The sequence below is a fragment of the Atheta coriaria genome, unplaced genomic scaffold (genome assembly GCF_025399875.1).
Source record: "Atheta coriaria isolate IRGN ID8LTWV9N9 unplaced genomic scaffold, Caltech_Dcor_3.1 contig_49_pilon, whole genome shotgun sequence".
In the NCBI taxonomy this organism is placed as follows: Eukaryota; Metazoa; Arthropoda; class Insecta; order Coleoptera; family Staphylinidae; genus Dalotia; species Dalotia coriaria.
Window position 1 is genome coordinate 20,416 of NW_027045559.1, and position 12,547 is coordinate 32,962.

The window sequence follows — 12,547 nt, forward strand, 5'->3', positions numbered from 1 at the left end:
CAAATAAAAAATAAAAAACTTTTTTTTGTTAACTTTTACAGTTTTTACTTAAAAATTATTGTATAAATATGTACATGATGTACTTATCAATGTAAATCATTTGTTTTTGTTTTTATTTGTTATTGTTAAACAATACAAATGATTTGTTTACTCCATCGATTGTGGCTCATCGCGACCAGGTGGCATTTCACATTCCGCCAACGTGCATTTTTAATGATCGCACTCTTTTACTCTTCCTCCCTACTAACCGTTCCCAAAACATAGGACAGAATGCACAGTCGTGCCGCGGCAGCCAAACCTGCCTGTCGTATTCCTGGAACAAAACTAGTGTGGCCCTGTGGGTTGGCAGGAAGTACGACGTTTTGCAGAAGGATAAAGTGCGATCGATTTCATCGTCGCCGCAACCCCTTTTGCATCACCTTTCGCTTTTGCCATTTAGCGCGATCGCCCCCTCCGCGCGAATACTACGGGTAAGTGAGACGTTAAATGAGCGCGAGCGTTGAAAAGTAAAGTTGAAAGTGCAAACGGTTTATAATAGTATGTGTAATACACGTGCTAACTGAAGAAGTATGACTATATTAGTGAATATTAAAGGTAAGAACCGTTTATAACATTTTGCTGCATTCTCATTGTAAATTTATTATTATTTTCTGTTTTAGACTTTCAGTAGTTGAGTAGAATATGTCTTCTGAACTATGCATGTTTGCATGTTTTAAAGGTGAATTGAAGAAGTTGCAGTGTTAATAGTGCTTACAAATTAACAAAATTACAAAGTATATATTCTTGAGAAACTCGGAACTACAGGATAATGAATTTTAAATATCAAATTTGGTCCTGTCAAAATAAAAAAGCAAAATACGAGTCCTTTTTGAGCTTTTCAATTTATAAATGTATGCTTCCTGCAATACATTGGTCTGAGATAGAAAACCTTTAAGAATAAAAGGTCTGAAGCCTTCATTAGGAGCTACATTTTAGTTTTAAGAAATTTGCTTTTAAAACTTTCAAACTTAAATAAAATCCTCAAACGCCTTTAAAGGAAATAGACATATGCATTCTATTCAAAAACTATGAATAAATCCGCAGCAAAAACATAAACTGCACTAGATATTGAACTTATGCATCAGAATACTAAATTTGAAAGTTTAGTTTTGCTTTGTTTTGGATATCAAATCCTTCCCTAACAACAAATTACAAATTGACGGTGTAAGAACTCAGTAAACTTTACATAACCTGCTTGAAATGTTGTTTTCTCAAATGAATTCAATAAAATCGGCGAATAAACCAGCTATTTTGAATTAGACTCGTAAATTTCATAAATATGCAGTAAAATCCTCTCCCCGCAAACTCTGCAACGGCAAAACTGATTCGTGAAAACGTCCCGAGGCGCAATTTGTTTGTTTGCTTCGCGACACTTGCAAAGTGTTTCTTTTCCGAAGTAAAATATCGATTTGCTTGGTCCGCGTGTATAAACAGCCCATTTTCACAGCTGTAACACATACATACTATCTTCCCATACATCTGTTTATACATTGTGAATGCTGTTATAAAGTTTAATTTATTAATACAAAGAAAACTGATTTGTGATACTTAATTTAATTCCTGAATGTAATGTAAATCTGATATGAAAGGTAAATTTTCGCATTACATATCATATTCTAGTCAGGTAGTGTAGATTAGCACACAAGGGATTGTCTGTAACTGTCTGTAAATTTTAGAATATTTGGACGACATCAAGATGTCTCGTCGCCGTGCCAAAGAATACGACAATGTCGACTACACACAGCTAGCTGGCACGGACAGCGGCTTCGTCGACGCGCAGTTCCTTCAACCCCCCGACAAAGTGCCATGGAAAGCGATTGTGTTTGCGGGTGTTCTCATGATAGTCGGAACAACCCTCCTGGTTGTCGGGAGTCTCGTCGTCAGTGGACACATTGACGTAAAGTATTCAGACCGCATGTGGCCAATAATCATTCTTGGCGTGTTGATGTTTATTCCCGGTGCTTATCACGTGAGAATCGCTTACTATGCATACAAGGAAGTGCCGGGGTATTCATTCGATGACATTCCTGAATTCGATTAATGAAACCAATTTAAAACTAGCAAATATTCACCAAGAGAATGCCTTACTGCACGATTTTCTAGCATTTGTCTTGTTTTTTAAGCTATGAATTTGTTAGAATTTATAAAAATGTAACGCAAAATATATTTCATATCAAATATAAGATAACTTAAACTTAAAATGAACAATATGTGAAATTCTTTAGCATTATTTGTGCCTCAGAGAGGGTGCACACGTCGACGAATCTGTTCCAGTAAGTGTTTCACATAATCAACCTGAAAAGTGCCGTTGAATTTCGAGATTGAACCCGGTGTGAATTTGATCAGTGCGTAGTTAACGCGCTTCGCCAGCGATCTTTCAGTGTCCCACACCCCGCTGGTTTTCACAAATGGCACGTTGGGAACATCCCCGTTTGGCAACTCTCCGTACTCTGCTGTTATGGGCATAGCACATTGATTACGCCTGAGCATTTTATAGAAGAAAATGTGCGTAACCAGCTGAATTTCAGTTATTGACAAATGCGCATTGTAAAAAATAGTTTCCTACAAACATTTAACACATGTATTGACGCTTAGGTATAAATTGTGCTTCTTACCTCATTTTGTTTGTAAAAATCCTGACAAAAGTGGAGAATTTCCGCCGATTTGGGCAGCAGACTCCAATTCTCTTTCAGATACAACAATACTAATATATTTCTCAAGTCGCTCAACTCAATATGCTTATAAAATTTAAATATAGATTCATGCGCGTCGGCAATCAGATCTCTTTCGTTGTTCCGCCATGGCAAGATTTTCTGCTTGATAAAAGTCCGATAATAATCGAACATACTCCAGTTGTGTTTTACCTCTAATATAAATCACACAAGTAAAATAAAGTAAATAAAAACTATAGAAAAGGCACTTACTTTGACCCTCCACGTCAAAACCATGATTCATCAATAAAACAATTAGATTTTTGCATTCATCGAAATTTCCCGATGCGTACATTCCATTAAAAAGTTGCCGCAAGTTGGTGAAGAACCAACTGAACGCTAACTTCATGTCCTCGCTGGGAATAACAAATCCTTTCGTTTTTATCCATCGTAAAGCCAGAGGAAAATTTTTGCCGTGAATGAGTCGGGAAAATATCAAAACACTCCTTAGACAATCGTCCTCGTAGTCAGGAAAGTAAACCTGTACCAAGAACACAAGTTGCATAAGTTGCAATAAAATTACATATATTTCTACAACTCACCTGAGTGCAATGCAATTCTTCAAAGTGCTCCTCGAAAAGACCTAACAAATCAGCAGAAATTCCATAGGAAAAATCGTTATTATATTGATGTTGTCTCATGAAAGTCACCAAGTGAAGAGCAAGCACCATCAAAAGCCGGCGCAGCTCAACACTGACTTCACCAAGCATACTATTACACACAGAATCTTTAAAAAACATCATATGTACGTTTATATTGTTTTTCATTGATAATTCTTTCTTCAAAATATCGTCAACTGTTCGAATACTCATCGCCTGGAAATCTTCATCTCTGCAGTGATCATGTAAGAAATTACTGAGTTCTTCAGCATTGGTGCATTGCGTAAATAGGTCTCTTAACATCATTTCATTGATATTTACTTGTTTTACAGGTGATTCCGCTTTGGCGATTTTTTCCTCGGCTTTCACACGCATCGTCTCAACGAACATTAACAAAAGCGATGCGGGTAACTGCTCCTGATCAACCAAGTCAGTTTTCAACAGTTTCTTGTACACATTGTCAACCAACTCGTATGAGACGTCATCATTCATGCAAGCACTGATGATTTTATTAACCACTTCAAAATCAAGTTTTCCTTCGAAAACCCGAACATCTTCTCTAAAAGTGGCCAATACTGTAAAAATTCTCACGTTCCACTGTTATACTTAATATTATATCACAAAGAGTCTTTGCTTGACGTCCTTGTTCCTTCTGAAAGCAGTTATTGTACTTGAGGATCTCATCAATAACGGTCTCGTAGTTTAAATATTCATCGCCCACTTTCACTTGCAGCAATGCATTGATGATTTCCTTAACGATTTTTTCTCGCTCAAAAACAAGACCTTCAAAAGTCAGAGCATCCTGAATCAATAACATCAACACATCGCGATTTCCGGCACTTGCCAACGCTGCAGGAAACTGTTCCAGTACTGCTTTGATAACATTTAGTTTGCCTGGATAAAATTTACACTTCATGATTTTCCACAGTTGTTGTTGCGCCGCGTACGAGCCGTGGAACATATTCGAATTAAGTTGATGGATAAAAGTACAACTATTCATATTTCCGCAACGTTCAAAGTCACGGCAAATACGAAGTGGTAAATTCAATAGTTTTAGTTTCCGCTCTTTTAAGCTGGGAGCTTTAAACGTAATATCAAGTAGTGAAGGTATATTTTGAGGTATTTCTACAGGCTGAGTGAAGTGCTGAGATGTATCAGGCAATCTCGATAGCTGGAGATTATTTTCTTTGGTTTCATTGCAAGTTTTCATGGCAACTTTATCGTGATTCGTCTGAGCTGTAGGAATGACTTTTGAGATAGCTGCCGATTTATTCACAGTGGAGTTGGTATTAGTATTAATCCGAGTCGATATCGGTTTTTGAGTATTTACTTGATTTTCATGCGAATTTTGCGTAGGTAACAATTGCAAATGATTACTGAGACGGACTTTTTTCTTTAGCGGTGTGACCTTCAAGTTTTTATTGGAGTCTAGCCCAAAAGACTCACTATAACAAGTGAATTGTCAGAAACATTGATAAAAAAAAAACAACTAATAAAATTACTTACTTTGGATGTAGAGATATGAGATCATCATCTAGGGGGTTTAGGCACATATGGAATATCTGGCATCTTTTGAATGGGTGAATATCCGGGCAAATACATTTTAGTAATGTACTCTTTATGCAAGACAGCTCCTTCAAAACACTTATTCATGGAAGTTATTACACATATGTCAATTTCATCCCTTTCCCAATAGCTACAAAAATCATCCACAGTATCATCAAAACTAGCAACACTCTCCGGATTTGGTGAAAAACATGGTGTATTTAAAATACTATCCAGTGAGTGATCTGATACATCATCAAGATAGTCATAATCTTCATGATTATTTGTCATAACTTGATCTGAATCAACTGATAGATCTTCATTTTCATTCACACATGGTGAGGCTTGTGGAACAATCAGTTCTTTGCCATTTACAATTCTAGTTTTGTCCTCTGTAACTGTAATTTTAAATGTGAAGGGTTTACACACCCTTTTGGTCCCTGGGGCTGCTTAAAATTGTAAGATTACATTGTAATGAAACAAATGATTTGTTATTTATTTTAAACTTACCAGTTACCAGTTTGGCTTGTGAATCCATGGAATCATTGGATATTCCACTGTCACTGCCAGTGCGTTTTAAACTACGTTTGCTTTGAGGAAACTTTTATCCATTTCCTCTAGAGTCAAGTTTACGAGGAGCTAAAAACATAGGTAATTACAATTACCTACGTTGTATTACCGTTCATCGGTTTAATTATTTCAAAATTATGTGATAATTGTGAACAAATGATATATGCACTTCAAGTTGACATAGCTCACGATTTGTTTGTTGGACAACCAAGAAACAACATTTTTAAAACAATGTTGTAGGTTAGAACCAAAGAACGCACCGGGCATGTATGAGAACTTAAACTTTTCGTCTGTATGTGGGCGCTGTTAAGTCAGCAGAAACTGCCGTCTTTCAGGAAGTGGTGAGATTACGAAGCACTGCCATGCTACTCTCAACAATACAATACGAATACAATCTTCATGTTTTTTTATGGCACTGTGATGCTGTAAACATTTTAGTTGGCCAGGGAAATTCGAAGCGGTTACAAATTTAAAGCTTTGGAAAGCACGTTGAAGACCAGATGTCCAATAAACGTATGGTAATAAATTACAAATAGACAAGAATTAAACAAAACAAAAACTGAAAAATTAAATGATTCCATATAGATTAATATACAAAATCATCTGGTTTTAATTAATATTTGAATATAATTTAATAATCTATTTTGTATTTATTTTGGATGCTGGGTGCATATTTGGTTGCCTAGCGCAATGCGCCTGTGCAAATGAGTTGTAAAAAAGAAACAACTGTCGACTAGCGAGTGTACGGAGTGAACGAAACAATCGCTAAACGACTTGACAGATGGTAGTTGGCGATAGAAGTGATAGAAGTGATAGGCCGTGATAGACACAAGATATGTGCACACACGCGAAAGTGCAATGCAAGCCGCGCCGACCGCGGGAATGATGAGTGCATACAAATAACGGCCGTGCTGCTGCTGCCCCCCGTTTTTTTATACCCCGACGCGCGCCCGGTGGTCGGCGGCCCTCGCACGATAATGTCCACGGAGAGCGACGAGATGGACATCCACCAGGAGCTGCGCAACATCGAGAGCGTCATCAATCTGACGCGGCGCAACGTCGACGACCTGAACGCGCGCTTCGTCGACTTCCAGCAGCCGCCGGCGATGTACCTCAAAGAGTACGACGACCTCACCATGAAGCTGCACGAGCTGGAGGCGCAGAAACAGACACTGCTGGAGCGCGTCAACGGCGCCGACGAGGAGCAGCAGCCGGCGGCACCGCAACGGCGCGGAGGACACACCGACACGCTCACCAGGCCTAAGTTCCTGCGAGCGCACCTGCCCAATCAACAGCGCAGCAGCGTGCCGGTGCGCGAGGGCCAGACGCTCCGGGAGGCGCTCGCCAAAGCCATGAAACTACGCAATCTCTACTACGAGATGTGCGTATGCGTGTATGCGGGCGACACCGAGGAGATCATCAACTGGGATGTAGACATCAGCACGATCGAGTGTGATGAAATCACGGTGAAAATATTGGACAAGTTTCCGATACCGATTAGTATTTCGCATAATTTCGTGCGGAAAACGTTTTTCTCGCTGGTATTCTGCGAGTCCTGCAAGCGGCTGTTGTTTCAAGGGTTCCAATGTCGTACGTGTGGCTACAAATTTCATCAGAGATGTGCCAATGGTGTTCCTTCATTGTGCCATCATGTAAGTGACTAAAACAAAACATTTCACCACATATTTAATGTATTACTTTGCAGGTGAGGCGAGCTGATGACTACTACAGAGCACTACTAGCGCGCCCTGCTGAAACATCAGCGGGAATCTTACATCCGGGCCAAGCAGGCCTCGAGTTAGGCGGACATCCAACCGCGTGTAGAACAGGAACACTAGGACATCAAGATCGTTCGAATTCGGCGCCCAATGTGTGTATAAATAGCGTAAAAACCTCCGGAGATGATTGTCCACGTTCACTATCACTGAATCGCGGTGGTTTGCCCGACGATGAGCATGCACAGTTATTTATAAGCACACAACCATCGCCAACGAGCTCGGTGCTGCCGCGTAGGCCACGTGCGCGTTCAGCGGACGAGAGCAAACCTCTACTTGCGCCACGTGAGAGCATCGAAGACTGGGAGATACCCGCCGATGAGATAATCGTCGGCGGACGTGTGGGTTCTGGTAGTTTTGGTACTGTCTACAAAGCGCGCTGGCATGGCCCGGTGGCTGTAAAAACTCTCCGCGTGAAAATCCCGACGATTGCGCAGCTACAAGCGTTCAAAAACGAGGTGGCTGTGCTGCGGAAGACGCGGCACGTCAATATCCTACTCTTTATGGGCTGTGTTTCCAAGCCGACCTTAGCGATTGTTACACAATGGTGCGACAGCTCCAGTCTGTACAAGCATCTGCATATTTTCGAGTCCAAGTTTGAACTGTTGACGCTCATTGAGATCAGCCGGCAGACAGCGCAGGGTATGGATTACCTGCATGCGAAAAACATCATTCACCGCGATTTGAAATCGAATAATATCTTTCTGCACGATGATCTGACGGTGAAAATCGGTGATTTTGGACTGGCGACGGCGAAGACGCGTTGGTCGGGTAGTCAACAGTTTCATCAACCCACAGGTTCGATTCTTTGGATGGCGCCTGAAGTAATTCGGATGCAGGAAGACAATCCGTATAGTTTTCAGTCGGACGTTTACGCTTTCGGCATTGTGCTGTTCGAAATGCTCGCTATGCAACTGCCCTATGGACACATCAACAACAAGGATCAGATTCTGTACATGGTTGGTCGCGGTTATGTCTCGCCGGATTTGAAAAAGTTGCGTAAGGATGCGACGAAAGGACTGCGCTTACTGTTAGAGAGATGTATTCGGTTTGTGCGCGACGAACGGCCGCAATTCAGTGAGATACGCGCCTCGCTGGAGGAGCAGCTGCGCTGCCTGCCGAAGATCCATCGGTCCACGTCCGAGCCGAATCTCAATCGCACGCAGCTGCAGTCGGACGAGTTCTACTATGCGTGCGCCAGCCCCAAAACCCCAGTCAATTTCGGGCCGGCCAACAATTTCCTCTTTTTATTCGCCCGGCACGACCATTTAAGCAGGCAAACGAACGTTCTCGTCGTTGAAACGAATCGAAACAAACAAATAAAGTGCGATTCCGTACGGTCTATGCCGATATTCGTCGAGTATCGGATATTATTTTAACGATTGCCACACTCCAAGCAGGATTTCGAACGTTATTTATTTTAATTTATGATTACATTCGAACGGAAACGAAAGTCAAACGAAACGATACACTTGCTTTCGATGATGATGATGATAATTCTACGCTACATTTTTGTATTAAGCACGTTATTATCGGTTTTGTTTGGTCATAATTGTGATTGAGTGTGAATATTTATGCCTTGGAAGAGATGATCAAGCTTGATGATTTTCTGGCGCGTAAATGATTGTCATGTAAAGTAATATACATATACTGGAAGATTTTACTTTCATTATTCCTTCTCCGCAAGATTTCGCTCGGTTTTCCTTCGATTGTGTGAAACTCGCGAAATTGCGAATCGATTCGGTTGCTTTGTTAATAAATTAATGCATTTGTGCATGTGTGCTGTTTTGTTTTGCGTTAATATGCGGTGTCGGATGTAAATTGACCTAATTGAATAATTACCACCTTGTCGCGGCCATGCAGTTTGTACTTCTGTGAAAATGTCAAATTCTGCGTGTGTTGAAACGCATTTGTGCGCAAAACTGTCGAGCGATCTGATTTCAAGAGTGATTATTACAGCATTCAAATATCAACGCGATATTTTTTTTACTTGTACATACATATTAGTATTTTATTGATCATATTAACATTACAATTATCTTTGGACATCTTGAAAAATCGTTGGACAATGGCAGCGATCATATATATGATTTTTTGGCTCTAAATCAACATCTAGATCAGTGTTTCAGAGTCTTTAAAATATATTCTTTGATTTCCTTTATCTGTGATTAATACTTCATTAGCCAAGTCAATTTTTGCATTCAGCCGCCGCAGTAAATCAATTCCAATCACACCAGCAAATTCCGTTGATATGTCAAACACGTAAAAAACTGTGAAATATATTTTCGAAACAATTTAAACGCACATTCAACTTTTGATTATGTTTGGATTCACCATGTGGCGTTATCACTACAAAGTCTTCAAGTTCGAACGCTAGTTCTTCATCAAATTGTTCTTTCACTGTTTTATGGTTTATGAAGCACTTAGTTGCACCCGTATCAATTACCATTTGCACATTATTTTTTAGTGGAAGGAAAATGAAGGGTACGCTTGAATACAGGCAGTCGCACGTATGGAAACAAACGTTTTGTTGATTCATTTTAGCGAGAAACTTTAACTGGAGTTTAAAATCTTCTTTTTTCTTGTTTGAAAATGCAGGATTTTAGTTCTTTAACAAACGAAATCAATTGACACATTTGTTAAATTGTTAAATGATGTAAACTTTTCTTTACACTGTAAAACTCTGCGTGCAACAGGTGCAGAAGTACAGGCATTCACTATTTGTACTTTGGGCGCAATACAGAATGTTTGACAATCATTTTTCAAAATAAGGTACAGATAGTGATAGATAATGCGCGCGATTTCACTGGTTGCCTGATTCACGCGTGCGTGAACAGGAAGAAGGATCACAAATAGGACAAATGAGAAAGCTGTTCATCATTTGGGGGTGCATTTAGGGCTAATTATTTCCTCGATGCAGCCACTGAAGCATTAGATCATTTCAGTTCATACGTTGATATGAACACGAAAATGTTCGTATGATTGCCTATAGTAAACACAAATATCCATCTAACATTTTCATACTTTTGTTAAAAACAAAGTTTAAAAATTACAGGAATCTTGTTGCCATAGTTACGTAACGTTTATTATTCCAACATTTTGTTTAAATTCTAGTTGTCATCTTTTTGAATATCACGTTTTTCGTCAAAATCGCAAAATTCCAGTCTATATATTTTCAAATAACATCGAGGTCATCTACATCATCACAGCATAATAAATTAAATTTTAGTTCTAGACGTAGATATAGATAGTAGGACAGTGACGTTCTAAATACTTTTATCTCTTTTATCTTCAATAAACGAATACAAAATTACGGTAAGTACTAAAGTACCCCTTCCAGCCCTAACTTTATTGTCAACTGCATGCGCTGCCAGCGTGAGAGTGATGTAAGCCAGAGAAACTAATAACCATTATATTTTAAATTAGATGCTTTCTACGCGTTTAATCAGTTCCATATTAAAACTAACATCCGCTGCTATACGACGAGGAGGAAAACGTGCCATGTCTGACGCCTGTGCCGCTGAAGCTGCCTGTGCCATGGAAGAGAAATTCCAGCTGCCAAAACGATATGGCAAAGGCGAAAAGAGTGTGTGGTAAATATTGTAGAGATTTGTAATATATAGCAGGTCATAACAGGTGTTTTCAAGGGTTGAGTTCATTGAGGTGGCAGCCAAGACCAAGGCATTGAACCTGGGCCAAGGATTTCCAGATTATCCACCACCAAAATATGTCACAGAAGCCTTGCAGTCAGTGGCTTGCAGTGATAATCACTTGTTGAATCAATATACCAGAGGATATGTATGTTTATAAACAATTAACTCACTTTTACTTACTATTAATGTATTGTTCATCAGGGGCATCCAAGGTTAGTCAATGCCTTAGCAAAACTATACTCCAAGTTGCTCAACAGAGAATTGGATCCACTCACCAATGTTCTGATCACAATTGGTGCCTATGAGGCTCTGTTTACAGCTATCAATGGTCATGTGAGTAAAGGTGATGAAGTTATTATCATTGAACCCTTTTTTGATTGCTATGAACCAATGGTTCGAGCAGCTGGTGGCATTCCAAGATTTATTCCACTTAGAATGGTATAAAATTAATCTTTTTTATTGTTTAAAGTTTATTATCAATGAACATTTTGTAGCTATCTGAACCAGAAGGTATGATTACATCATCTGACTTTTGTTTGGACCCAGATGAGTTGGAAGGTCTGTTTAATGATAAAACTAAGCTGATAATTGTGAATACACCAAATAATCCATTTGGAAAGGTGTTCAGCTATGAGGAATTGGAGATGATTGCGAATTTATGCAAAAAGTGGAATGTTATTTGTATATCTGATGAAGTTTATGAGTGGATGGTTTATAAACCAAAATGCCACATTAGAATGGGTTAGAAACAATGTTATTTTATTGTTATTGTTGGCTATAAAGTTGAAAATGTTTTAGCCACACTGCCGGACATGTGGGAAAGAACTATTACAATTGGTTCAGCAGGTAAAACTTTCAGCGTGACAGGCTGGAAAACCGGATGGGCATATGGGCCGTCTAATATTCTAGAAAACATGCGGGTTGTGCATCAAAATGTGGTGTACGTACATTCCACGCCAATTCAAGAGGCCATTGCGTTAGGTTTTGAAAAGGAAATTGATCGGATGGATAATGATCCTGAGAATTGTTTCTTCTACACAATTGTGGATGAATTGACACCCAAACGCGATTTTATGTGCAAATTCCTAGCGGAAAGTGGTATGAAACCAGTGTGTCCAGAAGGAGGCTATTTTATTCTTGCTGATTGGTCTCCTATAGGTAAAAACTACTTACTTTAAGATTATTTTCATGAAAATTAATGATTTTGATTAATTTTAGAAAGCCAAATGGATTTGTCGACGGAAAAAGACAAATTCAAGGATTACCGCATGGCGAAATGGATGGCGAAAAATGTGGGGTTGTTGGGAATACCCCCGACAGCTTTTTATAGCGCACATAAAGAATTGGCAGAGAAATACATTCGTTATTGTTTCATAAAGGTGCGTATCGTTGCTCTAAATCCATTTCATTTAAAAATATATATTTTTTGTTATAGGAGGATAAAAAACTCAAGCAAGCAGCTGAAATTTTAAAGAAAATGAAACAATCATAAATTCGAAAAGGGTACCTATACTATCTACAACATAAAGATATTTTTGTTACTTTATAATACCTTAGGAAACTTTAATAGCTGTGATTAAATGTTTGTAGACATGAAAACAGAATAAAAGCATGACCAAATGCTTGAACTTTAGATAAGATAGTAGATGTGTTAT

The 12,547-nt window shown here is 39.1% G+C and overlaps 4 protein-coding genes across 7 annotated transcripts; 3 read left to right on the forward strand and 1 right to left on the reverse strand.

Annotated features, from left to right (window-relative positions):
- Positions 1-454: 454 nt before the first annotated feature.
- On the forward strand, positions 455-2,247 carry LOC135802958 (transmembrane protein 230-like). Of its 3 annotated transcripts, XM_065316593.1 has the most exons (3): positions 480-594; positions 660-718; positions 1,716-2,247. In XM_065316593.1, exons 2-3 carry the CDS (start codon positions 682-684, stop codon positions 2,078-2,080), a joined length of 402 nt encoding a protein of 133 aa, XP_065172665.1. In that variant the 5' UTR covers positions 480-594; positions 660-681; the 3' UTR covers positions 2,081-2,247. The 3 variants fall into 3 exon arrangements, with proteins under 3 accessions (XP_065172666.1, XP_065172665.1, XP_065172667.1); XM_065316594.1 differs by lacking the exon at positions 660-718 and having other exon boundaries at positions 455-594; XM_065316595.1 differs by lacking the exons at positions 480-594; positions 660-718 and adding an exon at positions 1,163-1,628.
- LOC135802955 (uncharacterized) lies at positions 2,180-5,324 on the reverse strand. Its single transcript, XM_065316588.1, has 5 exons — positions 4,856-5,324; positions 3,293-4,794; positions 2,964-3,231; positions 2,655-2,905; positions 2,180-2,601 (listed from the first exon to the last, which is right to left on the reverse strand). Exons 2-5 carry the CDS (start codon positions 3,839-3,841, stop codon positions 2,278-2,280), a joined length of 1,392 nt encoding a protein of 463 aa, XP_065172660.1. The 5' UTR covers positions 3,842-4,794; positions 4,856-5,324; the 3' UTR covers positions 2,180-2,277.
- An 881-nt stretch (positions 5,325-6,205) lies between these two features.
- Positions 6,206-8,895, forward strand: LOC135802954 (raf homolog serine/threonine-protein kinase Raf-like). Its single transcript, XM_065316587.1, has 2 exons — positions 6,206-7,116; positions 7,170-8,895. Exons 1-2 carry the CDS (start codon positions 6,442-6,444, stop codon positions 8,616-8,618), a joined length of 2,124 nt encoding a protein of 707 aa, XP_065172659.1. The 5' UTR covers positions 6,206-6,441; the 3' UTR covers positions 8,619-8,895.
- Positions 8,896-10,332: 1,437 nt separating this feature from the next.
- LOC135802956 (kynurenine aminotransferase-like) lies at positions 10,333-12,530 on the forward strand. 2 transcript variants are annotated; one of them, XM_065316590.1, is made up of 8 exons: positions 10,333-10,554; positions 10,666-10,832; positions 10,887-11,037; positions 11,094-11,330; positions 11,387-11,633; positions 11,691-12,050; positions 12,111-12,271; positions 12,328-12,530. In XM_065316590.1, the coding sequence occupies exons 2-8, from the start codon at positions 10,666-10,668 to the stop codon at positions 12,382-12,384; spliced, it is 1,380 nt and encodes a 459-aa protein (XP_065172662.1). In that variant the 5' UTR covers positions 10,333-10,554; the 3' UTR covers positions 12,385-12,530. The 2 variants fall into 2 exon arrangements, with proteins under 2 accessions (XP_065172662.1, XP_065172663.1); XM_065316591.1 differs by lacking the exon at positions 10,333-10,554 and adding an exon at positions 10,588-10,625 and having other exon boundaries at positions 10,689-10,832.
- The last annotated feature ends 17 nt before the right edge of the window (positions 12,531-12,547 follow it).